At 43.9% G+C, this 15912-nt stretch overlaps 1 protein-coding gene across 2 annotated transcripts in view; it reads left to right on the plus strand.

Moving 5' to 3' along the window:
- The first annotated feature begins 4514 nt into the window (after positions 1–4514).
- LOC138248719 (uncharacterized) overlaps positions 4515–15912 on the plus strand; it is an 82939-nt gene continuing 71541 nt past the window's right edge. Inside the window, exons 1-2 of one of the 2 annotated variants that reach the window (XM_069202569.1) lie at positions 4515–4887; positions 7577–7642. In XM_069202569.1, the coding sequence (XP_069058670.1) occupies positions 7592–7642 (51 nt within the window). In that variant the 5' untranslated portion in view covers positions 4515–4887; positions 7577–7591. The remainder of the gene's footprint in view (positions 4888–7576; positions 7643–15912) is intronic. The other variant, XM_069202570.1, reaches the window with a different exon arrangement.

Genomic DNA, 15912 nt, shown 5'->3' on the forward strand with positions numbered 1-15912 from the left:
TTGTGAATCTCCACTACACCTTGACACAAAGGGAGCTGGGGTGTAACCTGCATATCCTGATGGGTCATCTGGGCTAGAGTGGAGGGAGGAGCTGACACTTACACCTGAATGGGCTGTGCCTGCCCTTACACATTGCAGTCTCCAACCCTCTGGTGTGTGTCTGGGGCCAGGCCTGGGCAAGGCAGGATTTTGTGAACAACAGAGACTTTCCTTTGAAGTTTGCCTACTTTAAAGGCAGAAAGGGGTATAAGTAGTGGACCCAAAACCCTAGATTTTCAGATTATGTCTGCAACCAAGAGGAACCTCTGCCAAGGAGAAGAGCTGAAGAGCTGGAAGAGGAGTACTGCCCCTTTGCCGGGTTGGCCTGTAGTTGCTGCATCTGCCTGAAAGAGGACAAAGACTGGACTTTGTGGTATAGTCCTGCTTGTGAAGTGTCTCCAAGGGATTGGACTGATCTTGCCTCCTGTTTTGAAGTCTCAGGGCCATCAAAGACTTCCTCTGCCAGCACCTGGACTCTCTGCTGAGACTCCTACCCTGCCAAGGGGTGCCCTATCCAGTTCCTAGGACCTTGAAAGGTGAAGCTGCAATGCGGCTGTAAAAATGATGCGCCACCTCCATCGCGGCTGAAATCGAAGCACCACCTGCATCATGGCTGGGAAATCGCCGCATTACCTGCATCGCAGCTGAAATCGACACAACACCAACTTGCGGCTGCTAAAATTGACGCAAACTCACGTAGAGTGGATTCTTGTCCTCGTGGGGCTGGATTTTGCACACAACATCGCTGGGCGTCCAAATCGGCGTGAACCTGCCGGGACCCGAGGTGTCCATCCAGAAATTGATGTATCACTCTCTTGTGGGAGAGAAAAATGACACACCGCCTACATGACCGGAGAAGAAACTACGCACGGCCTCACTTGCCAGTTGGGGATCAAGACATCGCTGACTTTTCTGGCGCATGCTTGCCCGTGTGGCTTTATTTTTTACGCAAACCAAGTACTTTGTGTAACATCAGCGAATCCATTGTTTTCTATGGAGTAAGAATCTTTTTACTTTAAAAATTCATAATTTTACTTGTGTATGTTGGATTTTTGTCGTTTTTGGTCTTGTTTGATTTAGATAAATATTGGCTATTTTTCTAAACAGGTGTGGTGTCCATTCTGTAGTGTTTTCACTGTATTACTGTGTGTGTTGGTACAAATACTTTATACATTGCCTTTGAGATAAGTCTGACTGCTTGTGCCAAGCTACCAAGGAGGTGAGCAGGAGTTATCTTAAGTGTGTATCTCCATTGCCTTGACTAGAGTGAGGGTCCCTGGTTGGACAGAGTGCAAACTGATTGCCAATCAGAGACCCCATTTCTAACAGCACCTCACACCTCTGCGCCCTAGAGCTGCTGCACCTATTGCACCAATGAAAGCTAGGCTGATGGTCTTTGCACCTCAAGGATTTAAGGCAGAGCAGTAGATGGAGGTGGCACTGTTCCTCTTCACATTGTCCCTAACCTTTAAAGAGCAGCCTATAGAAAATGTGTATGTAATAACTCAGAATGGATAGGCTATGGATCCCCAGATTTGTTAACACATCAGATTTCATGAGCGTAAAAGCACACACAATTCTGGAAATGCCACTTTTAGAAAGTTGGCATTTTCTTGTCCAAATTGATTTGTGCCTTCTGCCAGTGCCACATGACTAGGAATGGCTCTGCTGTTGGGGTTTGTGTATTGCTTCCACAAAGGGGGCTTAGGTGTGAACAGAATGAGCCATCTGGACAGGATGATTGGGGAGGGGCTGTACCCAGCCTCACTTATTCTTTAAAGGGCTTTGCCTCCTGCAGAGGATTCTGACACCATGCATGCTCTGTCTTTGTTTACCCCATAGAGTTTGGAGCCTTGATAGGGGAAGGGGAAAAACTTTCCAGAACCAGATGTAGGAATATGACAGGGGGTCCCCTCACACAAAATATGGCACCAGGTATAAATATTCGACCTCCAGAGCCACTCATCAGCAGTCTCTTGGAACTGAGGAGGTTTCAGAAGAAGGACTGTCATGCTGCTGAAGGACTGCCTTGCTGTCTGAGAAGGTAGGTTTGACCTGCTTGCCTTCACCCTAGGCTACTCAGAGTGACTCCAATGGTGGGTTGGCTGACCTCATGTGTGAGCTACAGGGACACAACAAGCTTCAGAGGCCTCCCTGCAACTGCCCAGCTGACCTGCTGCACTTGACCTGCTTTGCCCTGCAACTGGACCTGCCTGAGCCCTGCTGCTGGTCTCTGCCTGGAGTGAATCCTGATCCCCAAGAGGTGCCCACCAGGTACTGGACCACTGGCTGGCATCAGAGTGTACTCCTCCCTGCTAAACTGTGAGTTTCATCAGAACCTACGCAGCACAACGCAACTTGAAGTAGGACTTTACATCGCAGCCCCACAGAGCTCCTGATTGGAACTGATGCTAAGAGACATGAAGCCTCACATCAAGGACATAACATACAGCTCTCAGTGGGACTAAACTGGTTCCTGTAGCCAGCCTGCTCTCCATGCAGTCAGCTTAAACTTGTGACTTTGGACCGGTCCAAATAGCCAGGCAACCAGATAGCCACAGTTGGTGCTTTGTGCTTGTGGCACTATTTCTACAAAAAAAAATTAAAGTGAATATCTCCAGTTCTACTGATTAGATTTTTGTCCTCCTGGTATCATTCTATTTAATAAAATTTACTTTGGTTTTCTTAATTGGTTAGGAATTTTTCTTCTGTTGTGTTTTCACTTCATTGTTTGCTGCATAAATACTTTACACATTACCTATAAGATAAGCCTGATCGCCTTGTGCCAAGCTACCAGAGGGTTAAGCATAGGTTAATTTAATGACTTTTGTGGCTCACCCTGACAAGGATTGTGGTTGTTGCCTGAGTGGGACATTCACTCCCATCAGAAATTAACCCAATTACTTATAGGTGGGATGAGGAAAAGCTTCAAGTGCCCATTGTCATTAATGTTTAGGGAAGTCTAATAGTAGTAGTCGAGGCTAGTTCAAAAGTGAGTCTGCAGTGGAAAGTTGATTCAAAAGTCGATAAACCAGCTCAGAAAGGATAAATGCCTCACATCAGAATTAAATGTCTGAGGGATGGAGCTGTGTGTGCACTAACATCTGTGTAAGCCAGCACTGATGTTATCTTCATAGGAAGAAGTGGTGTCTCATGGTTAAGCTCCTTTGCTTCATCTCTCTGATTGGTTTAGCCAATTGTGTTGGATCTTAATGATCTCAAAGTTTTAGAAGCTTAATCAAAAATAGAGACTTCGCCATAGCCCGCTGCCTTCCATCCTGATGGTTCACCTGTGACAGTACGTGGATATCTGCACCTCAATCTCTTCGTTAAATCATTATATATATTTTCCCATTGTTGTATGGAACTTTGTTAGTCGACTTGAAGGGTTGTAAGGGGGCTAACATCAGAAATACCTTTCCAAATTTGTGAAGACAATGTGACTCCACAATGAAGACCAAGAATCAAATCAATTAATTCAATTATATAGGACATTAATCCATCCAGTAAATCTGCAGAGTAGAAATAAATTCAAAAGATATAGCAATATAGTTTGAAGACCAGATTGTGCCAGTAGGTTAAATCGCTATAAAATGAGATCCAAAATAGCAACAGCCACAATGCAAAGAAACCCAATTGTTGCAATAGGGTGTTTCATAAAGAAACTCCCCTTTAATAATCTAAACATAGATTGAGATCAAATTTTCTAAAGTGGATTCCTAGCCGGGAGCATAAAAGGTGTCAGCATAGAGTCAAAATTCTGTTGACATTCAGGGAAATAAGAGAAGTGTTTAGCATGTATCTTTACACTTGGGAAAGCCCAGCAAAGATATCTGTATCTTCTCTCAAGGGAAAGTCTGCCTAACTAATGGTGGAAACACTAATCAAATATAACCAGTAGCTTCAAGAACATCCATATCTCTCTCCCACCACCAAGAGCCATGCATGAAGGGAGTTGACCTACTCCCTCAGTTCCCATCTCCTCAGGATTAGGTATTCAGCTGGCAGCATTGGACATCTCACACTCATGGTTCGTCATGAATAGAAGGCCTCTTATTATAATTTCTTCAAGTTTGTTGCCAACTTAGTTCCTGCAGGCCTCACTATCAGTAGTCTAATACAAATGATAAGCCTTTCTCTAGCTAATGAGAAGCGTTATAACGATCACTGGCAACATTAAAATTAGCATTTCCAATCAATGCCTAATATAAAGCTAAGCTATCCGCAAAATCAAAATGGATGCCTATTAAAATATTATATGTATATGTAAAATACAAACAAACATGAATATTAAATGTGAATATGAAAAACATGATTACAGCAGTCATTTAATCAACTTAATACGCTTATGTATAAATGCTTGGCATTGCAATCGGTGCACACTATTAATTCATCTACGGGTAAAGCGCCCCCCCCCCCCAAAGTGGGGGAGCGCGGCCCGTTAGGGGACGGGCCTTCGAGGCCCAACGCTCCCCTTACGCACCGGTGGTGTGCAGGACTGGCCGGGGCTTCCGCCCCCACACCTCACGAGGTGTGGGGGGCGGAAGTACTTGGGGAGGAATCGTTGAGGTGACATTGGCGGCCGGCAGGATCCGGCCGCCGCAGAAAGGTGGGGGGCTATTTAAGAGCCCCCCTAAGAAGGCTTGTCCTTCTTCTTCGTCTGCGGCGGCTGGGTTCGCACGGAGCCCGAAGTTATTGCATGCCTCTCCAGGATTCGTCGGAGGATCGGCTGCTGGATCGGACCTGAATCTCCTCTTTTCCTTAGTCGACAGTGGTTGAGCGTCCTCTGCTTCTAGGACCTGGATCGGGTGCTGCTCTCGTAGGCTTCGTTCTTTGGGCAGCAAGTTTGTAAGTATCCGCTCGCATTAGTTGTAGAGTGCCGGGGTTAATTAATTTGTATTATTGCGCTTGGAACCATTTTGCGGGGTTGCTTTATTGTTAGTTAATTGCTTCGCGCTTGGGTGGCTAAACACGGCTTTTTGCATCAGCGTGCTTTGTGCGCTAGGGCACCGGTAAGAAAAAACACGCATTGCACTATTATATACGTGTAACTTTTTAATATAATTCTCCCTTTGGTGTCCTTCCAAGGCCAAGCCTACCCCTTTTATGAAACCCTCGCTCATGGTTTGAAAGTGCCATTATTTACGGGCTTAGAGCCTGGTCGCTAATTTTCCACAGGCAGGGAATAAGAAAAACATGCATTGTATTATTTTGCACGCGTAACTTTTAAACATCATTCTCCCTTTGGTTTCCTTCACGCGCCAAGCCCCCCACCCCCCTTTTTAAGGAAACCCTCGCTCATGGTTTGAAAGCGCCTTTATTTACGGGCATAGAGCCTGGTGTCTAGTTTTTTCCGCAGGCAGGGAATAATTCTTGTGGGGGCATCACTGAGCTCAGCACGCGAGGGAGAGAGCTCTTCAGTTATTGCAATTAGTTCTCTCCAGGACAGCTATGTTTAGCAAGTGAATAATTCAAAAAGTATACCGTTTGTACTTCATTTATTGGGGCAAGTTAATAAATGTGAAAGTGTACCATTTGTGCTTCATCTCTTGCAGGAAGCCGCTAAATCATAATAGTATTCATGCTTAGGTGACTGTACGGTATATGGCCATGTGTTAAGGCTAGTGCCTTGGTTGACTTGTTATTTAACACAACTATATATTGTTTGATTTACAGGGTCATCATCATCACCTTTCCTAAAAAAAAAAAACCAAAAAACCTTACTTCATTGTTGAGTAGTTTTTTGGTATTTCATTTGCACCATCCCACCTAGCAAGGCTAATGCTGCCAAGAGGAAAGGGAGGGACCCAGAATTGTCACAGTTATTAAAAATGGTGTTGGAGAAACTAGGGAATGGTGACGCGGACAGTAGTGACACGGCATCTGATAATAAAGTTAGTGGGGAAATAGCCAGCTGTTTGCGGCGGTCCCACGTAGCCCCTCGTGCCGCGTTTCCTCCAGTCAAGCGTAGGAAGAATGGGAAGTCAGCGTCCCCCGCACCCACTAGTCAGGTTTCATCGGGTCCCCCTAGTCAGGTTTCACCTGCAGTGGTCATTCCTCCGGCGCTGGTGACTCCGGTCCCCGAGGTAGTGACTCCACCCGCGCAGCAGGGCCCGAGTGTAGGCGCACCCATAGCTCCAGCGCTAGGAGTAGAGGAGGTCTTAGCGAATATTCATAATTCATTGGCTTCCTTGTCGCCCGCATGTAATACCCATGTTAAGTGGTACAGCTGAGATTTGGCTGTCACCTTTGACATCACAATGTTGATCTGCACATGATCATTTTGATCATATATTGTGTAGATTGATAAGCTAATTGTAATGTGGTGCTCTAAAAGTCCATTTCGAGGTGCATTCAGTTTAGTGTAGCATTTAAATGTGTGCAATATAACCATATTAATTGAAATATAATCAGTTATTTTGATTTCCTATATTTCCTTATGATATTAGAGAATAGTTATCATTTCAATGATGATGAATTTCATAACCAATGAGCACTAAATGTCGTAGGCTAAAATTGAAAAATGTATTTCCCCACCATATTTACTGACATGTGTTAACAAAGTTGTTTCATCTTGCATTTCATTGTAACATGGAGTCTAAACGAATTATTGCTGAGAATTTTATATTTGAAAAGCTTATATGTTTGGATTAATCTGAATAAAGTGTGCCATTTTAATCCTGCTTTAGTTTATCATGCGAGGCCTGCTAGGCCTCAGTGTCATAAAATGTGGGGAAATTCTTTTTCTTCTTTGCTAACCTGTCATTTCTTTTCAGATTTTGTTCAAATGAAATGTTAGTTTGGAAATAGATGTGCTATTTTTTTCGTAGAGAGCCCGAGATATTAACTTTGAAGATGGTACATGGAGAAACAGAGAATGTGAAGACTAGTTTTATTCATATTGTTGTAAAGTTGTACAGGACACCAAGGACGGAAACCATCTGAGGATGGTCTTTGGAACGTCTAGCCATGTTTTAGATGTCTGTTGTATAATGTGAAGGGATTGGACAATGAAATCTTTTGATCTATATGGCGTTACCAATGGACAAATCATCATTCACTTTGGACATTAATTTATTATTTTCAGTTAGCTGCAGTAGGGGAGATCCCTTGGACTTTGTGAGGTACAGACCTCTTTGTCCTTGGCCTGCACTTCTCCAGATGCTTGCTGAGAGAATTTAGGATTACTTTGACCCATGAGAAGTCTCTTGACCGAGCTTCTGAGATGCAAGCACCTTCCTTTTTACCTACTTTTTCCTTACTTTAGTCAGCTTCAATTTGCCCGATATGTCATTTTTCCAACTTATTTTTGTTCTTTATTTTCTTTTTACTTTTTGTCCCCATATTTTGTAGCCCAGCACATGTCAATTAGTGTCTTGACCAATTCCCATTGCTTAGCTAACTATTTAGATGACTTCAGTTTGCACTCATGCTTAGGACGGGTTGGACAATGTTTATTTAATGAGCACCCAGTGTTGTTATTGTTGTTTTGTATAGTTTTGTTTGTTTAATGTTAATCAGGTTGCTTTTCTTTCAGAGGTTTGGGCACCCAATGGTGTTGCTATACCTCTACAGCCTCTTTTTGACAACTGCTTACATTAAGGTGAGTGCATGTTTGTAATAAAACTTTTCAACTTTATTCTTGATTTGAGTTTTCATTGTGTGGCCAAATTGGTCATACTGTAAATTGAGTGCTGATTGATGTACACCTTAACATCTCTTAACCCCTGTTAGAGGTGAAAAGATTTGTCAACCTTGTTTTGAGCCTATGGGGAATTATTATTTTTGCATGCCGTGACTTGTAGTTCTGTTTTTTTTTAAGCTAGGATCAGCACAAGTTCGAGCCCTTTAATGCAGGGAAAAATACAGAGCTGAATGAACTACATGCAACTTACTGGGGACAACTGGTGAGCTTTCTGTATGTGTAAAGTGAGAAAGATCCAGTTATTTTAAGATAAACTACCCCCAACATCAAAAAGCAAGTTACATATGCTTCTGTGCAGTGATAGAACTCCGTGCTGACAAGCTATATCCTTATTATGTATAGTTATGGAAAAACTTTATCCATATGTTATTAAGTAATAAAGGAAATCTGTAGCATAGCCAGCCGGGTACAAGTCCTACAAAAGAAGTAGGGGGACTAACCAAGTTAGGCAGTATGCAAGTGACATAATGGTGCGTGACATCACATTGCGCCATCACGCCATCACAGGAAGTAATATTACAACCCATGACCTCACAATAAGTGACTTTACAAGATGTGACATCAGATCCTAACTCTTCACACACATTTTGCAGGTCTATCATGAGTACATTTGAGCGCATTATGAGATTTACACGATGAGATTTTGTGTCTGGTTTGTGCCAAAATCATGACGCAACTCCACACAATATGTGGATCTCAATTTACAATCTTTTTTAAAAAAAACTCTGCTTGCTACAAGAAGTTCACAAAAAAAGAGAAACGTAGCAGTAAATCTATTTTGCTTAATTGGTTGCAAAGTCTACATTTTAAAATACCTTATGGGGTTACGGCACCTGCCGCAGAGATCTTTGTGTGCCCGGTAAATCCCAGGAAACAATAATAATAGTAAGATGACGTTGGAGGAAAGCGCATTTGCTGGAGAGCCCTGTATTTTCTATAGTCTAAGTTTTTAATCAGAGTAGCGTAGAGGGCTAATGTGTCTCCTCCAAAGCATCTGCAGATGACAGATTTTATGTTGCTAAGTAAGTGAGTTACTGCCTTTGAGGCAGTCATTCTTTTGTTACTTGCAGTTTGTGAATTGTAATCCTCATATAGCACAGCAAGCTATGAAGGCAATGTGACTGCTACACCTGATAACCCTCACTGTTTTATGTAACACATCTTGTACATTGATTTACACATTTATAGAATTTATTGTCAATGTATAATGTGTACGTCTGACGTAAAGCGCTCTGACACACTGCATTGAGATGAGGAGCGTTATAAAAGAAATAAAACAAAATAGTGGTATTTAAATTGTTATTTGTCTAATAGGGCAGACCACCACATCTGACATTCTTACAATGCTTGCATATCTCTTTTATATAGGGGCTGAACACCATAAAAAGTATGCTTCTATAAAATACTTGTGTAGTGATAACAACAAGCTGTGCTTCTTGGTATCCCCTCATTTGCATCTAGGTGTGAGGATCAGATAGATCTCAGTCAGGACAGTGGACCAAAAAGAGGCCTGATGGTCCCTCAAATTTGGCCATTGTTATGGGCCCAGCAGGAGTTTGAAACATGAATGCCCCCTCGCCACCTGAGGCTTGCTGCTCGAAATGAGAGATGACAAGTTTAAGGTGCTGCTGAATAGTCCCCGTGTCTGAAAATGACACCTGGACATGTTCAGCATAGTTCAGTGGGACCCACTTCTTGCAGGGTAGCCGGCATCCACCTTCTGAAAATAGTGGGTGGACGCCCTGCAGGTACCCCCGACTTGTCCACTGGTAGCCAGCGTCATGGGCCCTAGTCTATGGAAGGAAACGGGCCCGCTCCCACTGCACCTGCTGCACCAATTGAAGCTACACCCTGCAGCAAATATGCATGGAAACAGGGAAATTGTGCACCCCTTACATTTCGGTTTGGAGATTGTCTCCAATGATGAAATCTCAATACAATAAACCAATTGCGAAATCAGTGGTACTTCGCAGACGCGCTGCACAGGCTGTTCTGTAACTGCTGAGAACTGTGTGAGTCACCCGTGGCATGGTATTAACTGCCTCGGGCCGGTTAACTCACTTACAAACACCGTGACGTTCTCTTTGGGTTCTCACAACATCCCTGAATTTGTCCAGTTTGTATTTATTGTGCCAGCATTTCTCCAACAAAGAAAAACCCGCGACTTGAAAAATATCGAATGAATAAATACACTATAGTGTAAACACGGTGATTCCGGAGAAACCTTCGGAAACTCGCTCTTGTAAAAAAAGATGCAGTACGATTAAAGGTGTATGAAAGAGCAAGAATGCCTGATATTTGTTTCTCAGTGAAGAGGGGAGGGGCACCCTTAAATGGATTAGGACGGTTAAGTGGAATTCAATGTGGCTAGCTGCTTTTAAAGATGCAGTGCATATTTGCACAGCCGCCATTTTGTTAATTGAAAGTCCTGCCTGCAGGGTAGCTGGGAGGAGATGCTTGGAGACAAGGGTCATTAGAGGCTCAGATGGCATGCGGAGATACTAATTCTATAATTGACTGAATGGAAAGAGGAGACGCCTGCGTCCAGTAACTTTCTGGCTATTCCAGGGAAAGACTGCCAGGCCCAAGGACGCTCTTCTTTAGAACATATACACAGAAATATATAATCTGTCTGATGGCAGACAGCAGAGCGAGGTTCTTACAACCTTCCTATTTTTGCCTGATTTTTTACACATTCACTGTATATGGCCTCCATATTTATCCTTACGTACGTATTTTATTAGATGGAAAATGTGATACAAAATACATAGCATAATGGAATAATATAGAACGATACCTTGAAATCCAAAAGCAACAAATTGTACAAAATCATAATAATTACTTTAATAAATGAATGAAGTTAATAGAAATTAATCTGCACATTGGAAAATGATCTATGGTAGACATTGCTTTGACTTAAAACTTCCGAATGTTTGCTCACCTTTTTCTTTCAAATGACTCATTCTTTTCTTCCATCCACTGCATGCCTTCTCTCTCTGAGCACAGCTGACAATAAGTCAGATGCATGTTTGTCTTCATCATAGTTATTGAATTGTAGTTCATACAGGCTGCATTATAATTCCTTCATACTGCCCATCTCCATCACCAGTACTGTATCAGTCTGCAGCAATAAGCAAACCATGACTAAATGAACAGGCATGAAATAACTGAACAGATCTGCCAAGTGCCTCTGAAGGTCGTAACAAGGTACAGACTACAACTGCTTCCTTACATCTTACAATAACAATCAGATGTGGGATCATATTACCAAATGTCCATTCCAGCAGATCCCTCCACCATTTCTCCCTGTAGCCTATGCCTGCTCAGGACCATAAACTTTAAACAAAATGGAATGGACAGCTCAGTGCAGTAACCTGCTAATTGGTATATTATCATAAGAAATACCATAAAGGGACCTGCAAGCTGTTCAAAGCTGGCAGCTTAGTGAAAACCATAAACAGTGTGCATCTTTCTCAGACTTCTTCACCTATCACACTGCTAAACGCTGAATTGCATAACACAAAAACCACACCTCAGTGATCATCACGCACAGCTTGGAAACACTTACCACATAGGATCAAAGTGAAGACAGCACACTTCCAACTACTACCTGTGTAGGCACGTGCTTAAGCGACCTACATAGGGGTAATAAGTGCTATATAAAGTTGCAATCAAATACATTAGACTACCATCAACCACCAGCAAAGTGGATCTCTGCGGACCTCTGCTGTGATATGCACCTCATGAGGGCTAATGCTAACAGAACCAATTCACCATTTCATCCGTCCCAGGATGAACATTTCAATACCGCGATTTCACTTCGAAATTACACTAAGCCTTTCTCCCTTCTGAGGCTGAAGAAATTGTGTAACACCTTTTTTTGCACCCTTTTATGAAGGGTAAAAACAGTGTATAAAATAAAGCATCATAACTACTATGTTTTACCACCATGCAACACCATTTCCAGAAAGGGTCAAATTCCCAACACAGCACACAAAGAATTAATTAATAGATATTTTTTATTTATTTTATAGTTTTTCTAGAGTGCTGTACAAAAGAGCTCAAGACCCAACTATGTGAATGAAAAAAAGGGATTACAACAATGGTGTGTATCCTTAAACCTACAGGTGGTACATAGGGACAAAGCATAGGTTAAAACTAGAACAATCACAGAAGAGGTAAAACAAGATACCAGCAGCCTCCAATATAGGATCAAAATGTAAAAGGAAAAGGAAAAGGAGAATTTTGAGCTTCTTCTCAAAGTTTCCTAGGGAGAAGGTGGTGCGGAGATCTGGAGGAAGCGAGTTTGGGGTGTGGCCTCAGAATGATTGCTTTAGATACCATTTCTGTTTTAATCTAGGAGGTTCAAGCAGAAGGGATTAGGCATTTCTAGATCAACATTAGCAACCATAGATTTTCAGTTTCTCAGTCAAATACGAGGGAGTATATGTGAGAAAAAGTTTGTCATTGATGCAGGCCCTTTTGTATTGTTCTTCAAACATCTACTGGAAGGAATTGGAGTGAAGTTAGGAATGTGGTAATGTGGTAGACTTTCATGCAACCATAGGCTATATGAGCTGCTACATTTAGCACTGCGCTAAAGTGGATTTGATGGACTTAGGAAAGCCAGTGATTAGAGAATTTCCATAGCCCAGCCTAGAAAGTAAAAGTCCCTGAACTACCAAAGTCTCGTCAGAAATGAATTACCTGATGCCCCAAAATACTTTGAGTTGATAGCGTGTGTTGTTAGTTAGTGTGGACATTTGTTTTTATAAGATACGTTTGTTCTGAAGGAAGAAAACCAAGGATTTAATATTTCTATCCACAGTGGCTCGTTTGCAACCAAGAAAAGAGCAGACTTCAATCTAGGATTGAATGGATAGGTTGGGCTTTTTTGGGTGTAAATAATAGAAACTCATTTTTGAGGATTTGAGTTTGAGGTGAAGACCTTGTATCCAAGTTCGGTCATTTTTGAGAATTCTGGAAAGCAACATAATGTAATTCGGGGAAACAATTTTCATACAGATTTGGGTGTCCTCTGCATATTAATGGTACAATTACCAAATATTCTGAGAGTGGTGCTAAGAAGTTTGAGATAGATGTTAAAAAGAATTGATGACAGGATAGACCTTTGACAATTTGTTGTCGGAATGCCTTGCTGCATAAAGCATTACTGATTGTCACTGCTTAGTATTGATTTGACAGGTAGGACAAGAACCATTTCAGAAAGACTCCTTCTATGCTCATTGCATATTTGAGGATATGATCAGGGGATGTAGCTGTATCGAAGGTAGCCGAAAGATCTTGGGGTACAAGTAAGCAGTAGTGACCTGCATCCAAGAAGCGGAGAGCAACGTCAATAACCTGCAAAACTGCAGGTTTCATACTACAACTCTGTCTGAAACCAGACTGAAAGTTGTCCAAGTGATTGTTTGACTGGATATAATGAGAAAGGTGAGAGGCAACACAGCATTTTGCCTGCTCCAGGAAAGGAAGACATAAAACATGGCAATAGTTATTGAGGTCACTGGGGTCCACTGAGAGTTTCCTCGGACTAGGCAAGACATGGCCAGTTTTCAAGCAACCAGGGAATACACCTTGCATAAGCGTTCACTAGGTTAGTCCAATGTGGTAACAAGTATTTGGCATTCTAAGGACATGGCTCCCTGTTGCAGTTACCCCCCACCTTTTGCCTGATATTGATGCTGACTTGACTGAGAAGTGTGCTGGGACCCTGCTAACCAGGCCCCAGCACCAGTGTTCTTTCACCTAAAATGTACCATTGTTTCCACAAGTGGCACACCCGTGGCATACAGATAAGTCCTTTGTAAAAGCTACCAGTGGTACCAAGGGTCCTGTGACTAGGGAAGGTCTCTAAGGGCTACAGCATGTGTTGTGCCACCCTTAAGGACCCCTCACCTAACACATGCACACTGCCATTGCAGATTGTGTGTGTTGGTGGGGAGAAAAAGGCAAAGTCGACATGGCATCCCCATCAGGGTGCCATGCACACAAAATACTGCCTGTGGCATAGGTAAGTCACCCCTCTAGCAGGCCTTACCTTACAGCCCTAAGGCAGGGTGCGCTATACCACAGGTGAGGGCATAGCTGCATGAGCAATATGCCCCTACAGTGTCTGTGTCTATTCTTAGACATTGTAAGTACAGTGTGGCCATATTGAGTATATGGTCTGGGAGTTTGTCAAAAGCAAACTCCACAGCTCCATAATGGCTACATTGAATACTGGGAAGTTTGGTATCAAACTTCTCAGAATAATAAACCCACACTGATGCTAGTGTTGGATTTATTAAAAAATGCACAAAGAGGGCATCTTAGAGATGCCCCTGTATTTTACCTAATCCTTCAGTGCAGGACTGACTGGTCTGTGCCAGCCTGCTGTTGAGAGACAAGTTTCTGACCCCCTGGGGTGAGAGCCTTTGTGCTCTCTGAGGCCAGAAACAAAGCCTGCACTGGGTGGAGATGCTTAACACCTCCCCCCTGCAGGAACTGTAACACCTAGCAGTGAGCCTCAAAGGCTCAAGCTTCGTGTTACAATGCCCCAGGGCACTCCAGCTAGTGGAGAGGCCTGCCCCCTGGACACAGCCCCCACTTGTGGCCGCAAGTCCAGGGGAGATAATGAGAAAAACAAGGAGGAGTCACCCACCAGTCAGGACAGCCCCTAAGGTGCCCTGAGCTGAGGTGACCCCTGCCTTTAGAAATCCTCCATCTTGGTTTTGGAGGATTCCCCCAATAGGATTAGGGATGTGCCCCCCTCCCCTCAGGGAGGAGACACAAGGAGGGTGTAGCCACCCTCAAGGACAGTAGCCATTGGCTACTGCCCTCCCAGACCTAAACACTTCCCTAAATACAGTATTTAGGGGCTCCCCAGATCCCAGGAAATCAGATTCCTGCAACCTGAAGAAACAAGAAGGACTGCTGACCTACAAGCCTGCAGAGAAGGAGGAAGACGACAACTGCTTTGGCCCCAGCCCTACCGGCCTGTCTCTAACTTCGAAAACCTGCAACCAGCGACGCATCCGACAGGGACCAGTGACCTCTGAAGCCTCAGAGGACTGCCCTGGAGTAAAGGACCAAGAAACTCCTGTGAACAGCGGTCCTGTTCAAAACCTGCAACTTCCTTGCAACAAAGAAGCAACTTCCAAAGACTTCACGTTTCCCGGCGGAAGCGTGAGACTCTACACTGTGCACCCGACGCCCCCGGCTCGACCTGCAGAAAACCAACACCTCAGGGAGGACTCCCCGGTGACTGCGAGCCCGTGAGTAACCAGAGAAGACCCCCCTGAGCCCCCACAGTGACGCCTGCAGAGAGAATCCAGAGGCACCCCCTGACTGCGACTGCCTGTAACAAGGGACCCGACGCCTGGAACCAACACTGCACCCGCAGCCCCCAGGACCTGAAGGAACCGAACTTCGACGCAGGAGTGACCCCCAGGTGACCCTCTGCTTTGTCCAGGTGGTGGCTGTCCCGAGAAGCCCCCCCCCCTGTGCCTGCCTGCACCGCTAGAGTGACCCCCGGGTCCCTCCATGGAAACCTATACAAAACCCAAAGCCTGCTTTGCACACTGCACCCGGCCGCCCCTGTGCCGCTGAGGGTGTGTTTTGTGTGCCTACGTGTGTCCCCCCCAGTGCTCTACAAACCCCCCTGGTCTGCCCCCGAGGACGCAGGTACTTACCTGCTGGCACTGGAACCGGAGCACCCCTGTTCTCCATAGGCGCCTATGTGTTTTGGGCACCTCTTTGACCTCTGCACCTGACCGGCCCTGAGCTGCTGGTGTGGTAACTTTGGGGTTGCCTTGAACCCCCAACAGTGGGCTGCCTACGCCCCAGGACTGAGACTTGTAAGTGTTTTACTTACCTCCTAATCTAACCTTTACTTACCTCCCCCAGGAACTGTAGATTTTAAAGTATTAGCTGTAAATCTTGAACCTGTGGTTCTTAAAATAAACTAAGAAAATATATTTTTCAATTTAAAAACCTATTGGCCTGGAGTAAGTCTTTGAGCGTGTGTTCCTCATTTATTGCTAGTGTGTGTACACCAAATGCTTAACACTACCCTCTGATAAGCCTTCTGCTCGACAAGACTACCACAAAATAGAGCATTCGAATTATCTACTTTTGCCACTATCTTACCTCTAAGGGGAACTCTT

This window comes from Pleurodeles waltl, chromosome 8, assembly GCF_031143425.1.
Source record: "Pleurodeles waltl isolate 20211129_DDA chromosome 8, aPleWal1.hap1.20221129, whole genome shotgun sequence".
Classification (NCBI taxonomy): Eukaryota; Metazoa; Chordata; class Amphibia; order Caudata; family Salamandridae; genus Pleurodeles; species Pleurodeles waltl.